Source organism: Arabidopsis lyrata, assembly GCF_000004255.2.
Source record: "Arabidopsis lyrata subsp. lyrata unplaced genomic scaffold ARALYscaffold_8, whole genome shotgun sequence".
NCBI classification, from domain to species: Eukaryota; Viridiplantae; Streptophyta; class Magnoliopsida; order Brassicales; family Brassicaceae; genus Arabidopsis; species Arabidopsis lyrata.
This window is the reverse complement of record NW_003302548.1, coordinates 13,726,483-13,741,932: the sequence shown is the minus strand read 5'-3', so window position 1 is coordinate 13,741,932 and position 15,450 is coordinate 13,726,483. Positions and strand designations below refer to the sequence as shown.

Sequence of the window (15,450 nt, the reverse complement as noted above, 5' to 3'; positions counted from 1 at the left end):
TTAAGTTTCAAAAGAAAATACCATATAAAGAAAAGAAAAAACGAATTTGCATTATATGCAAATTCTCCTTTGAGAAGAAGGTTCAAACTGAAAACATTAAAACAAGATAGAGACCTAAAAATTATACAATTATAAGATAAAAAAAATAGTAAAATACACGTGAATGCATTGGCAGATCATGGGCCATATGCTTAGGAATATAAAAATTGAGAAAAAATGAATAGTGGGCTTGGATTAGAGGGAAGTGATCTCGCTCGAGATCTGTTTTAAGCCTTGTTCCTGGTCTACGTGTCAGCCCGTGATTGGATCCGCTTTTTTGCAAAGGAGAAAACATTTTCATTTTTGTTTATTGTTATTTATATTTGTAATGTTTTTTTTCATAAATATTTAGTATTGTAATTTCACTTTTATTTTCTGTTTTTAAAGTTTGCAATTTATATGTTATTTTTAAATGTTTTAATAATTGTAATATGTTTTAAAATTTTTAGATTATTATATTATTAAATCTTAAGATCTTACACATGTTCTCCCACTAATCAACTTCTAAACAAAATATCTAAACACATGATCTTACATTATTTTAATATTATATTTTCTCTAAGAACAACCTGACATGATCTCCCATTGATGATGCCCTAACGATACAATCTTAGAAAATGCTTTTAGATTAGAGGTTAAAATTAAGAGAATGAAAATTTAGATTCATCTTCATTCTGTTTCTTCCTGAATCCTCTACTCCAAAACACTGAGGCCATTTGCGACACATCGATGCCACATCTTCTTTCATTGTCTCTGGTCCACATACCAACACTCCTATACTCGACCATCCTCTCAAGTTCTTCTCAAACTCCGACATTATCTCTGTGTTACAAAAATAAATACATAGAACTTTAATTTATAGACACTATAACTCAAGAAGATTGTAGTTTTAATTAACAAGTACCTTCGAGTTTTGGCCTTTCCCCGGTATGTATCTCAAGTTCCTCAATAAGAGGAATTGGTTTTAACTCGGTGAAGTTTCTTTCCCCTGGTTTAATTACTTCTTCTTTAGTCATTCTTGGTGCCTCTCTGTGTTTTCCTCTCCATGGAAGAATTGTTGCAGCCAAACCACCAATTGTGATAGCTATAACGTAAGAGACAATGATAATCAAATCTGGAACCCATGAAGGAACCTTTTCTTTAGCTGTCTTCATTGCTCCTGAAGCAGCTAACTTCATAACCCCTGAATGATTCTTGTGTTCAGAAGGTATAAAGATATGGCTTAGACCTATCAAGAAGCCGAGAAACGTAAGCACGGTTATAAGGACTAATGTGGCAAGCCATCTGAAATTTTCTGGCCCACGAATTGGGAATCTTGAATAGTCCTCGTCGGTTTTGAAGTGAATAGACTGAACTTGTGATTGAGCCAAGAACTCTTGCAATGTTGTTGTACCATTGGAAGGTTTTTTTTCTTGAGTGACAAAAACATTTAACTTGAGGTTTAAGTTGTGGATTGGGTTAAAGAGTATAGAGGATATTGGAAGCAACATGTTAAGATCTTGGAATGTCCTAACCGCAAACACAAGCTGCACTCTCTTGGGAGATTTGAGGCGGTTTTTGCACGCGAGTTCCTTCAAAATACTTAGAAATGGCGTAATCCCGATCCCTCCCGCCACAAGAAACAGATTATCATACCTGCCAAACATATCAATAATTTTAAGTTTTAAACAACTTATTGAAATTGAGCTGATGTAGAGAGTGTTTTAGCAACCTGAGAAAATCTACCGAGGAAGGTCCATAAGGACCTTCTACTCTTACGGTTATGTTGTTAATCTTCTTTTCAGAATTTGCCGCTTCTTCTACTTTGTTATAAACAGAATTTGTCCAATCCCCCTCACATTTTATCATAATAGACAATGTGTGTTTGTCTACACTAGAGCTCGATATAATACTAAAGGGATGCCATTGAAACCGTGAGACCAACGGAATGTTCAAGAATATAAAACTTGAGGGTGCATAGTTAAGCCCTGCAAAATACAAAAATAATTCACCAATTATTTAAGCAACTTTTTTGTTGTGTGTAAATTACTGGAGAAATTTACTTTCTTACTTGGGTCCTTTGGCAAAACAAGCTCAATGGCTTTACAAGAGAAGAGATTGGCGGAAAGAACGCAGCTTTCAGTTCGTGATTGAACAATCCGAAGTATCTTGTCTAGTCCAAACAGAAAGATGCCGGGGAGCACCCAGTAAAAGTGACGATCACCGACATGAAACAAGAAAGCTACAAGAAAAACTATATACAAATGGTGTGTGTAATAGAAAACTTCAAAGTTTTTCCTTCTAATTTGAGGAAGTGATGTGACCCACATCAGTAATCCTGTTACAAGGCTGATCAGTCCAGCTACATATACCCGACCCGTTCTCTGCCATTTCCAAATCTGTTTTTACCACAAGAAAGAGTTAGGACACTAGTTCAAGATTGTTATAAGAAACTGAGTTATTAAAATTTACCTCTTCTTCAATGTGATGAGTAATAGTCCATATGAACAGAGTGCTTCCACCATGAACCAAAGAAAAGAAAATCAAACCAGTCCCGAACCACACATGATATTTTACAGAAGCTGCAAACTCAATGTTAAGTAACCGGAACATCGAGAGTCCTCTCAAGACAGGGAAAAGAAGAAGAGCGAGACATGCTTCGGCTAATAGACCGAACCTTGTAGCAACTCTATAGTACTTAAGCTGCCATCTGAAAACATATAATAATAAGTCAACAATTAATATTTAACAACTATAAATAGAAAGACTGCTGAATTTGGAATTGGAAAGAGTTTTTACAAGTTAAGATTCAGGGTTTTGACAGGCATCAGCTTCTTGAAGTCGTTAGAGACGCGGGCATAGAAGTTCCAAGCAAGAAAGACGAGGAACAAAAGAAGAGCAAGTATCTCGAAACAAGACACAATTCCAATGAAGCTATTGATAATGGCTGGTCTTGAGACAGTAATAGCTGCACTCCTACCTCCTCTACAACTTGACAAAACACTACTTCAATGTTTTGATCATTACTTACTTTCAACTTTGACTTGGGACTGAAATTATTTTTACCTTGTTGGATGATGATGTTGTGGCAGTAAACTCAAGTAAATGAGTCCAACGATAGAGAGAGCAATAGGAGGGAATGAGAATACGGCAAAGTTGAGACCTTACAAGTCATAAATGCAAAAATTAGACTTATATTGAAGTACAATAAAAGAAATTTTTGTGGTTCGTTTGAGGGTTTACCGTAATAGCCGAAGAAAGTGTGTTTGGCGGTATCTTCAGCTTGACGCCAAGATTGTATCCATAGGGTCGTGGGTTTGATGATCCAGAGAGAAATCCAACCGATAAGTGAGAGATTCATGAGTAGTCGGAGAACAAGTAGTGTCAACACTTTGGCCATCTTTGTGTTCAATACTTAGATAGTTCCAATGTTTGAAAAGTGGTTTTAGTTTTGAACCTTTTGATTAGCTTCTTCCAATTTTTCTATATATGGACTCAAAATAAAGAAGACCAAATAAAAGGCCCCACCACCTTATCACAACTCTCTTTTTTACTATCAAGAGATGTAGAATTTAGTTTTACTGTGCTTTCAATTATTTGATGATTTATTTATTTATTCTTGAAAGTTGAAACCTTAGAGATTATGCCAAAATGTGACTTTGAGATTTTTTGTGCTTTACCAAAATGTGTAAGTTATTCGTAATTTCCTAAAAATGTCTTGATTGCTATGCACTTTCAAGCATTTGTTCCTTTTCAGTTTTCATCATGTATTTGTAATTTGTACTAAGAAATCATTTAAGTTTCCCTTAGTTTATTAATTTCTTAGTCATTTCAAACATTTTTTGTGTGTGTTTGTGGTTAAAAGTGAAACTATTATGTTAAAAAGACCCATCATTAGCTTGGTTTTCTTAAACTTTTCACTATTAACTTTTTTTTTTTGTTTCATTACGGTTCTTTATATATAAATCACGTTTTTAATTTTTATAGGTTAGGTTTGACGTTTTGTTGTCGTCCGTCTTTCCCTAGAATTGCTCCCTACCCTGTCTTCTCATGCATTCTTCATGGTCCAGGACACTTCATTTATGAGTAAAAATGTTTTATGTTTATTTTATTTTCACGTTGTCGTTGTATTGTTTTTGATTTGTTGCAAACCTTGTCACGATAAATTGGAAAATTTTCTTTGATTATTATTATCAAACTTATGATGTTTAGCTTCAAATTAATTTATATTTTCTTTTACTTGGTCCGGCCCTTATAGAAAGCGTACAACTTAGGCTTCCTTAGGACAAGTTTTACGTTATTTGTGTTTTATTTTGGAATGAGGGACTATAAAAGAGGGGTGGATCTAGTTGAAAACATTCCAATGTGGATAAAACACCTTATGGTTGTGAACTTTATAGCCAAAAACTTTGAAAAAGTGATAGTTGAAATGCGAAAGACGATGCTTAACCATTAGAAGAAAATAACTCATTTCTGACATATATATATGGCTGTCAGAAATCCACCACAAAACATTTGACCTTAATCATGGAAAATTGTTAGGTTTTTTGTTTTAGTGTGTAGCCAAAGTGGAACTTGTTGCACGACGAAACAGAACATATTTGTAGGACTCTTCATTTTATGGTTTTGTTAAACTTTGGAACTCAGTGTAGAGTTTTCAAATTGATTGCCTAGTCCACTAAGATAAAGAAATTTAGGTGAAAAAGCATGAATGACGTTGACAATATTATCACGGGTGTGTAAGGAAGTGGTAGTCGCGATCCTATTTCCTCACTTGAGGAAAGTTGGTCCCTTAACTGCGTAGTGGATTGATGGTCCATCCGTTCATCAATCTTACCATTTGTTACTGAATTAACTTATAGATTAGACAAAATATATATAATCGAGAAACAATAAAATTAATTATGAACAAAAAAAAAGAGAGTTCAAGTTCGTATCCTATGACTGCTATTTACGAATGTTAATGTAGTCGGGAGTAATATGACCAAATTGTCACACACGATTTTTTTTCTTTTCAATTTAGTTAAATTTGTATACATGCAAATGCAATTAGGCCTACCATGCTATGTATGTGAGTCTTACTTACATAGAGTAAAGTTTTTTTTTTTTTGTTCAACATAGAGAAATCTATTTGATTGATTTAATGTCATTTGGGGAGGGTCGGGTTATATATGTAGTTGGGTTCAGTTAACTTATTTGTTTTGGGCTGTGTTAAACTTTGGTTGGTTTTTTTTTTTGGAATTTGGGTCGGATCTTTAATTTTCTTTTAGCTGAATTTTAATATCCCTGTGTATCACCATAAGTCTATAAGACTATAAGTCATGTTTTAAAAAAAAATTGTTTTTTCATTTTAAGTGATATTTTCAAATTTTTATGCAATTTTTTTTTTTTACCCAATATATTTTAGAGTATATATTTTTATTGGTTGATATCATTTTACTCAATGGTGTTTTATGTAAAAGAGATAAATTAAATTAAAATTATGTATTTTATGAATTTGTGTATAAATTTTTTAAAAATCACTTCTTTTTTTTTGGTTCAAAATACTTGTTACAATTCATTCAAATAATTCCAAGTACAAAGAGGAGGATTTGAAGATACTCAAAGTTTAAAACATAACAAAGATGGACATTCCCCAATGCCTTAACAATATAGATAAAGTAGATCGACAAGGATTCCATGAGAGCTTTGAGACAAAGGCTATGAAGCGTTTTGGCACATGTGAGATCACGGTTAGTCGAAAGATCTTCCACGAACAATTCGATGGATGACAAGATGGTCACTGTCATGAGACAAGGTGACGTTGATGAAGAAAGCAAAGCCAAGGTTCTCGCCGACGCAAGAAGAGCTACACGGAGTAGTGCATCGGCTAGGCTTCGGGAGGCTACGGATTTGTAGTCGGGTAAAGCTTGCTTTGAGGCACAAAACAGGGGCTCATGATCTCTCTTATAACACTCGATATCTTCTTGGAAGAGAAGGATCCGAAACTTAGAAGAGATTGTAATTGGACGGTGTTTGAAATCTTTAGATAGGATTGTCAGATATTGAAACATAGTCACAGATCTTCCATGACTGTCTTCAAAACTCCAACAAATTGAGTTTGGGAACAAAAAACCATAAGACTTCAAACTCTTGGAATCATAAATCATAGCCATAGCTGAAGCAAAATCCAGGATTCTCAGGGAGTGATTGTTAATCCAAAGCAACGAAGGTGGAGAATGAAGTCTCAGATGGTTTCCTTGACCATTGAAAGTGTAATGTCGACACAAACATTGTCTAAAGATTGACAAAATAAATAGAACTAGATTTTAACCCGCGGTACACCGCGGGATGATTTAATTTTAAAGTTAGTATAAAAATATTTTGTAAATTGTATCTTCTTATAACATATTTATTTATATTATAGTTTACAATTGTTATTAAGTAACGGTATACCACGAGTCCACGAGATAATTATTAATAAACTGAGGATTTAACCCGTATTAAAGCGGTATATAAATATTGATTCAAATTCGTCCGCCATATAAATCATTTCCGAAATATAACCCGTTCCGTAATTTCTTAACCCGTCCTGTGATTTGTATTAAAAAAAATAAGGATTAAATCCGTATTGAAGCGGCGGATTAATGATATTTTAATCTTTTTATTATTGTTGATTCAAAAACCCATCCCGCCAAACCCATCCCGCCAAAAAACTCATTTATTTTATTAATGTTCTTATTTATGATATGATTCTGAATCATTGTCTAAATATTTTAATCGATGTAGAACGTTAAACACACATTTTCGTCAATTGGATAATATATGTCTGTTTTTAAAATTTCGAATCACAGTATATGCAGAAAAAAAATTGAATTTTTTTTTTTTACTTTATGTATTATATGATGATTCAAAACAGTTAAAAACAAATCAAACAAAAATGATAGGAGAATCATAATTATAAATCTTAATCAAATCTTCTAAAAATCTAAATTATTAAATATGGAATATCCGGTGTATGAGTTGGGTTAAATATAACCCAACCCAATAAATTTTTTTTGAAGGAATTTTTAAAATAGGTCGGATATCCGATATACCCGAAAGCTTTTTTACCCACCCGTCACAAAAAGTGCTGCGATTATACTAATATAGATAGCAGACCTGGGTTTAATTGAAGTGGGTTTGGGCTTCATAATTGATTTTGGGCCAAAACTGGGGACAAGGCCCACCAGACAAAACCCTAATCTCGCAACTGCAAACCAAGGGAGAAAGCAGATGCGGCGGCTTACCAAAAATGAAGGAGAGATCTGAGATGAATAAAGCATCTCCGGCGTTTGATGATTCGACAATAGCAGACTATGACTACGGTCCGAAACAGAGGCTGAGAGACAAAGCTTTTCTAGAAGGAAAAACCGTTGACCTGAAGAAGAAATCGATGTGCGCCGTCGACGTCTCCACCGGACATGGCGCATCTGATGGTCCAAGAGAGAGATTTTTGCCATCAACGAAGCCCAAGTGGAGGTTTCTTTAGGGGGGAAACCACCTCTGTCTTTTGTCGCTGGATAATGAGTAGCTGTCGGGGATCAAAGGGTTCAAGAGGGTTTGAAAAAGTTGAAAAAACTTAGAAAGATTGGGGAAAAAATTCGAAGAAGGGAAGACAAAAAGAAAGAAAACCAATCGAAAGAGAGCGAAGCTTAGGAAATCCCGACGCCGGCGAGCAAAAGCTACGCTGACGTCGGAGGAGATTAACGGGAGAGCTGAATCGATGGTCGTGCCTAGGAGAGAATTGTATACGCAATGACTAAGCGTCAAATGTGTGTCTTTTAATTTTTTTAAAAATCACTAATAATGCTACAAATGGAGTATCAAGTAACATGTTTTGTTGCGGTTGGACAGATCTTCGCAATGAAATTCACGGAGATGATGTTTGGAATATATTTTCTAGAAAAATACATATTAACTGATATCATCATGGGTTAGTTATTTTTTTGGTGTGGGTATATGATTGCTCGAGTAATTACCCGATACACTTAACCGCAAGATAATATATATAGGATCGATCCACAAGAACTAAAGATTTCTGACTCTTTATTAGCTAAAGCGAAAAGTTGTTTTGTTTGGGCTTTCAGAATTGTAAATAAAAATGCAATTAAAATAGGCGATTAAACTTATGAATAACTGATACTGGGCAATAGGATATTTCAAAAGACAATGAATAGCGGGGTAAACGAAACGAGGAATTCATAAATGAAGAACCATTCTTAACTATGAACACTCCTGGGATCGATCGATCTCGGAGCTCCTGGTGTCAAGCTCTGCACCTGCTTCAAACGCTCGCCAGACTGATCTGTCTTCACTAATTCGGGTATAAATATTGAATGCACCGTTAGATTGCCTTCAAACCATTTGGAACTCAAGCTAACATCTTCATCTAGCTTGTGTCAAAAAATTCAGAAAGATCTAACGGTAGAAAGTATTCCATCTAAGACCAAACGTCTGGCATCTCTAAACAAAACTGCATCTCTAAAAGTGTGTTTATAACCCAAAACAGTTTGTTTTCCTCCAAAGCAACCTAAAATCTGTAAAGACTCGATAAAAGACTAAAAGACTATAAAAACACAATTTGACTCTATAAAACATTAGAGGAAAGAAAACAAATACTCAAAACCGATAAAAATACAATATATCAGTATATATTGTTGTAATTATATAAAAGACAATATCTAGTGTAACTAATAAAAATTTATTTTCTTACAGTTGATAGTGGATAATATTAATTAATTATAATTTTTTTTTTCCCTCGAGGTAATTGATCTTCTCTTTATTGACAAAAGGAAAGAAAAGTAAAAATGAAAAAGTTAGTGACGTTGGCAATTTCATGATAGTAAGAAGTGTTTTGTCTTGTTAAGACACAAGATATTTCTATTAAACTAAATGTGAATCAACTAAATGTTTTTCTTTTCTTTTTTTCCTTTTGATAAATAGAAATATCTAAATGTATGTGTGAAAGCTATTGTTTGATTGAGATTTGGAGAAAAGTTGTTGCTAATGTGAGAAAAAATTCCTACAAGGAAAAGACAGCTACGATTAAAGGAGAAGAGTAAGCATTTTACTTTGGCTTACTTTAGTTCCATGTGAAAGTAAGAAAGAAAAAATAAAAAACTTCTGATTAACGTCTTAGACCATTCTTATTGATAGTTTTTTAAGAGAACTCTTATGTTAAGAGACATGTCTTATAATTGTCTCTTATTTAAGAGACTTTAAGACATTTATATTGTTGTTGGATTAAGACGTTTGAATGAAGAGATCGGGTTTGTAGAATATTTCAAAATCAGCTCGTGCAAACGAAGGTAGTATGATTGCTGATCGATTTGAGTAGAAGAGATTGGGTCTTTTGTAATCAGCAAACGTCATTGACCTGTTGCCCGTGTGGTGTCGATCGACACCGTTGACGAATTCTGCAATCCCTTGTTGCGTTCGAATTCCTTTATCTCTTGTCACTGGAAAAAAAAGGAAAAGAACGCGTGTGAGTAACAAAATAAAAGAAAAAGTTTAGACTAAATTCTACACCTAATCTAATGGTGAAGCAAAGAAAATTTCGGCAACGGCGCCAAATTTGATGTTTGTCAAATTAGACCTAAGACTACTCTCTCAAATAAGAGATCGTGTGTAACACTTTAGGGTCGAAATCCACAAAGCTCTCATGTTCACACAATAGACTAACATGTTTTGAATTAAGCTAAACAGAAAAGATTATAAATTAAATAAAAGAAAAGCAAGTAAATCGGTTGTGAAACAGATGGATGAAACGTCAGGCTTAGGAATTTCTCAGGAAATAAACTAATAGTAAATCTAGCAAATTAATTAGGATTATTATCGAACCGTTCTAGAACTCAAAGCACTAATGTATAGCCAACCTCCTCTCGGATGTATTGACTAACTAAACCTAATATCAGAAAGTTCCACCTCTCGAATGTAAACTCCTAGAATTAGACTAGCATTAATAACTTGGTGTTGTACAATACGTTAGCCATTAATCAGCATGCAGTCCTATCCAAATGTACAACAACCATGGATTTGAACTATGTTTGGTATCTATCGAGACGTCATCAGGACTCAGGAGACTGACGTTGATGTGCTTACACCATCTCCATTTTGGATAATTTATCATGATTGATATATTAGCTACAAGGTTATTTATATATTCGTTTTATATATGAACAATATTTGTTTTTTTTTCTTTTTGATAAATCCTATCGGCTATCCGGTCGGCCCCGGTAGGAACGCACCGAGGTGCTACATAGCGAACTGGTTCACCGTGTTAACGGTTAGGCCTTTACGGGCTACCACTATGCCTATCCCGAGTTTGGAATGCCTTCCGACTAAGTGCCAGGGGGTAGTCAGGCCGCCTGCATTTCTAGCTACCAGGTAAACTAATTGGGCCAAGACCCAACTGACAGACTTCCCAAACAAAAGTGTTTTTGTTTCCAAGGAGAATCGAACTCAGGTTTGGGAGTTTCACCCTTTCCCAAAGCTTCTTCTGCCACTAGACCACGGATGCTTGGACAATATTTGTTTTTTGGGCCATATGTGAGGTATATTTAAAAGTATCATTAATGTGGTTATATATTAAAATCTTACCAACTTGTAAAACTTAGATATAATTGAAGGCTATTATATTTGAAACCTAAAAATTTCGTTTTTAATAAACGGAAAAATGTCATTTAAATCGTCACTTTGCCATTTGTGGAGGTTTAAAGCATGAACTTTGAGCCTGGTGCTTTTAATCCTCAATTTCTAGTTGACTTTCAATTTAATCTCTAACTTTCGTTGACGATGCCGATTGAGGCACACCTTTAACTGGACAAACGGAGGATTAAGACGTTGTTATCTGTCCGTCTAATATATCCGTTAATAAGCTAAACGATGTCGTTTAATCAAATGAAAACCCCCAAATTTGATTAAGCTCGAGCCCTAGAATACCAAATCGAAATTAGAAATACAAAATCAAAGATTCTCTCTCGTTTTCTTCTCTAATCAAGACTTCAAGAAAGCTGTGTTGAGTTTTCGATGTAAAGATCCTTACATCTAACCCACACACACACTTTGAAGGCACTCCACGGGCAGCGAGTACTATCGATGTCTCGGAGCTAGAACTCATCGGAATCGAGACAACAAATCTTGAGGAATAAAGATGAGATCGAGATTTGAGAAGAAATCGAGATTAGAGAAGAAAACGAGAGAAAATATTCGATTTTGTATTTATAATTTCGATTTGGTATTCTAGGGTTCGAGCTTAATCGAATTTGGGAGTTTTCATTTGATTAAACGACGTCGTTTCGCTTATTAACGGATATATTAGACGGACAGATAACAGCGTCTTAATCCTCGGTTTGTCCAGTTAAAGACGTGCCTTAATCGGCTTCGTCAACGAAAGTTAGAGATTAAATTGAAAGTCAACTAGAAATTGAGGATTAAAAGCACCAGGCTCAAAGTTTATGCTTTAAACCTCCACAAATGGCAAAGTGACGATTTAAATGACATTTTTCCCTTTTAATAACCCTTATTGTTTGCTTACCATAAGACCACCATGATATTGTCGCCAAAATGTAGCAAAGAAAAAAAAAACAAAAACAAAACAAAATATCGTGTTGCTCTATCTAAAGTACTTCATAATCTTTTATAAGTATCTAGTAGAAATAATAGAGTGTATATTTTTGGACAATTAATAATATTGTGTAAGATAATGAATCCATCCATGCTTGTAAAAACATTAATAGAAACAACGATGACCAATAATTCATTTTTCTTCTTCTTCTTTTTGCCATTAGAAAAAAAAAACTATACTTTGAACTTTTATTTGAAAATAATATATTCTTTGTTTTCAGTGGGATAATATTATTCTAAAGAAAAGGAAATTTATGTATTGTATCTAGACGCTATGAAGAAATTCAAACACACTTCTTTTCACCAAATTGACTATTCTTTTCATGGTTGTGGATGAATCATATATATGAAAAGAGGTTATCTCTCTCCATATGGTCGCCACGTCAGCATTTTAGGCTCTTCTGGAAATGCCACATCAGCTTTCTTTCCATCCAATCAAAACATTTCATTAATATGAGTCATCTTTTATTTTTTACACATCAGCTTTTAATTATAAATGTCAAATGGGGAAAACACAATAGCCCATAAGGGATGGCCCATATGAATTTGAAAATCTATTTCACAAGTTAATAATATATTTATTATTTAATTATATATATTATTTAATTTTTTTTACATATTGATTTTTACTAATACTAACTTATTTTGTTATTTTATGTTATTTTTGCATGAAATTATTTTATTGGTTATATATACTCCAAAGTTTTTTTCCGCTAATTTTTGTAATCTTAACTCAAAATATGAGTGGATAATAGTATAGTGGATTAGCTAATGGTTTGAGTAAGTTTTTCTCTTATTTTTTTGATCTATATATGACATTGAGGGTGAAGAGTACGTAAGTTCATCAAATTTTGGAGGTTCTATAATCCCAACATTACCATCTATAAAATTGGTTTAGGAAAGATTGTTTACGGATTGTGTGAGTCATGTATTGTTGAGTATGTTGGTTGAAAATATATTTTAATACTAAGAGTAGTTGTTCTATGAGTAAATGATTAGCGGGTGATTAACTAGTAACAAGAACAATCAAAATAATTTGTTATTAACAACTTTTAAAACAAACCCACGCGTAGCGTGGGTATTCATCTAGTATATATATAAAAGTTGGTCAACTCTCTTCATATGAATATCACATCATCACATAAAAAATGACATGTGTTATTTTATATTAATAAATAGAAAATTAACAAAATTAAGTGAAGTAAAATCAAAAGTCCTCAATTGTATTAAATCCTCCACTAATACCACTTTTTATTGATTTCTTCAAAATAAAATAAAAAAGTAAAAAATCATGCTAATGTATCAATTACTATTTTTATTATACTCTTCTTATTTTACTAATTTTTTTTATCAATGATTATTACTCGATAATGACAAAATTTACAGTTTCACTGTTTGCTACTTAACCTCTTCTTAGTTTAGTATTTTACCTTGAATCTTTTGTTATTATTATGTTTTATGGTTCACATACGATTATATGACCTTTTTTTTTGTAATTTGGTAAGTTGGTAATATTGACAATGACATGCAAGTTTTTTCAAGTAATGGACCTTTGAGACGCTAGACGTACCAAAGAATTCATGACACGACAATTCTCTCATATATATAGAAATACAAGGAGAGACATCTAAAAATCTTGAATTATACTCTTCAAGATTTTGTTTTTTTTTCTTTCTTTTCATATGAAAACTCTTGAAACAAATGAATAGTTAGTTATACATATGTTGTTCAAATTATGTCAATTCAGTATCTAATCATGAGCCTATTTTGATGTGTGTGGTTGGAGTAATAAATCACAAGAGAGTAGATAGAACAAAGGTTTGTTTGTTTATAATCAAGTTACACATGATTTTTTTTATTTTTATTTTTGAATACCATGAGGTTCTGGGCCAAAGCCCGTTTCAAACTATATAAATAACATAATTACATACAAATGTATCAATATATCACATATTGTTGTTGGATTAAGAATGCGTCATTAACTTCCTGCCAAATAGTTAGAGATCCTGGTCTCAACTGTCTAAGCCAGATAATTCCTCTTTCTCCAAGAGAGTGTGGAAAGAGTTTGCAGAGCAAGTAGTCAGCTGGAACACCTTCTGCTTTGATGCTTGAAACCATGTCTTCGAATGTCTCGATGTGATCAAAAGGCAATTCTCCAATATGACTTTCAAACTGGTTCTTAGCAATAAGATCATAGAGCTCGGGTTTGATTTCAAAATCAGCTCGTGCAAACGAAGGTAGTCTGATTGCTGATCGATTTGAGTAGAAGAGATCGGGTCTGTTGTAATCAGCAAACGTCATTGGCTTGTTGCCCGTGTGGTGTCGATCGACACCGTCGACGAATTCTGCCATCCCTTGTTGCGTTCAAATTATTTTATCTCCTGTCACAGGACAAAGAAGGAAAAGAACGCGTGAGTAACAAAATAAAAGAAAAAGTTTAGACTAAATTCTACACCTAATCTAATGGTGAAGCAAAGAAAATTTCGGCAACGGCGCCAAATTTGATGTTTGTCAAATTAGACATAAGACTACTCTCTCAAATAAGAGATCGTGTGTAGCACTTTAGGGTCGAAATCCACAAAGCTCTCGTGTTCACACAATAGACTAACAGGTTTTGAATTAAGCTAAACAGAAAAGGTTATAAATTAAATAAAAGAAAAGCAAGTAAATCGGTTGTGAAACAGATGGATGAAACATCAAGCTTAGGAATTTCTTAGGAAATAAACTAATAGTAAATCTAGCAAATTAATTAGGATTATTATCGAACAGTTCTAGAACTCAAAGCACTAATGTATAGCCAACCTCCTCTCGGATGTATTGACTAACTAAACCTAATATCAGGAAGTTCCACCTCTCGAATGTAAACTCCTAGAATTAGACTAGCATTAATAACTGGTTTGATATGTTCACATATATTCCTAGACCTCCTCTCGAATGTATCTAGTAATTTCTGTCGACCTAAGATAGTTCCAGTAACAGTCGCCCTCTCATATCAAAACCTATTATCCTATGATCAAGTTCTAGTTAGCTACTCTAGAACTAGCATTAAAAACAACCTAAGGTGAAGAACTCTATATATTAATCCTAACAGGTAATCGATCTACTAATTCATCTCAATCTCTAATGAGAATCCCTAAACCTAACAAGCAAACTACTCAGACATAGAGAATGAAACAAACAACATGATTGAATAGAATTACATTAAGAAAATAAATAAGAGAATAGAGTTAAAAAAAATCTTCTCTGGAGGAGCTCTCTCCAATTATCTCCCCAAAGGGTTCAAGCTCGAAAAATACACTAGAATAAGAGATTGAGAGATGTTTCTAAAACAAAACCCTAAAAATCTATTTATATGTTCTTAAAAACGTGTAGGAACTTCTTTGAAAATAGGGAAAAGTTCTAGGGCGATTTTGTAAATCTTCATAGCATCAAAAAGACGTGAAATCGAATTGCCGTCTGATATTGGTGTCGACCGACCCCATCGTGCGTGTTGGAAGAGGACGACATGGTGTCGACGACGGCTGGAAAGAAAATTTGAAGGTTTTAGGTTTAGGAGCGTTTGCTCTGATACCATATAAGGATTGTATCAATCTTATTAATGAGAGAATGTTGTTTACACATATTTATACAGACTCTAGAGAAGGACTAGGGTTAAGCTAAGATTAGGAAATTACAGTTAGGACTTTAACTAATCATTATTTACATAATACTCCTATAGGGGTGGTGTCGATCGACACTTGCACGAATTTTGGTCTCCGGATTGCTCTCGTAGCATAACTTCTCGGT

At 33.8% G+C, this 15,450-nt stretch overlaps 2 protein-coding genes across 3 annotated transcripts; both read right to left on the bottom strand.

Moving 5' to 3' along the window:
- Nucleotides 1-479: 479 nt before the first annotated feature.
- LOC9300115 (ferric reduction oxidase 8, mitochondrial) lies at nucleotides 480-4,875 on the bottom strand. Of its 2 annotated transcripts, none has more exons than XM_021031622.1 (8): nucleotides 3,262-4,875; nucleotides 3,085-3,181; nucleotides 2,818-3,009; nucleotides 2,491-2,728; nucleotides 2,090-2,417; nucleotides 1,751-2,006; nucleotides 944-1,674; nucleotides 480-861 (listed from the first exon to the last, which is right to left on the bottom strand). In XM_021031622.1, the coding sequence occupies exons 1-8, from the start codon at nucleotides 3,416-3,418 to the stop codon at nucleotides 668-670; spliced, it is 2,193 nt and encodes a 730-aa protein (XP_020887281.1). In that variant the 5' UTR covers nucleotides 3,419-4,875; the 3' UTR covers nucleotides 480-667. The 2 variants fall into 2 exon arrangements, with proteins under 2 accessions (XP_020887281.1, XP_002864039.1); XM_002863993.2 differs by having other exon boundaries at nucleotides 2,818-3,003; nucleotides 3,262-4,874.
- A 230-nt stretch (nucleotides 4,876-5,105) lies between these two features.
- Nucleotides 5,106-7,986, bottom strand: LOC9301852. Its single transcript, XM_002863992.2, has 2 exons — nucleotides 7,150-7,986; nucleotides 5,106-6,318 (listed from the first exon to the last, which is right to left on the bottom strand). The coding sequence occupies exons 1-2, from the start codon at nucleotides 7,497-7,499 to the stop codon at nucleotides 5,580-5,582; spliced, it is 1,089 nt and encodes a 362-aa protein (XP_002864038.2). The 5' UTR covers nucleotides 7,500-7,986; the 3' UTR covers nucleotides 5,106-5,579.
- Nucleotides 7,987-15,450: the final 7,464 nt, after the last annotated feature.

What these genes read in the sequence shown, in the direction of transcription:
- LOC9301852 (XM_002863992.2), bottom strand. Translation starts at nt 7,499, where the DNA reads ATGGCAAAAATCTCTCTCTTGGACCATCAGATGCGCCATGTCCGGTGG. An exon ending in ATTAAACCCAGGTCTGCTAT is followed by an intron (nt 6,319 to 7,149) that starts CTATATTAGTAT and finishes TTAAAATCTAGT; the next exon opens with TCTATTTATTTTGTCAATCT.
- LOC9300115 (XM_021031622.1), bottom strand. Translation starts at nt 3,418, where the DNA reads ATGGCCAAAGTGTTGACACTACTTGTTCTCCGACTACTCATGAATCTC. An exon ending in CAACATCATCATCCAACAAG is followed by an intron (nt 3,010 to 3,084) that starts GTAAAAATAATT and finishes TGTTTTGTCAAG; the next exon opens with TTGTAGAGGAGGTAGGAGTG. An exon ending in TCCTCGGTAGATTTTCTCAG is followed by an intron (nt 1,675 to 1,750) that starts GTTGCTAAAACA and finishes TATGTTTGGCAG; the next exon opens with GTATGATAATCTGTTTCTTG.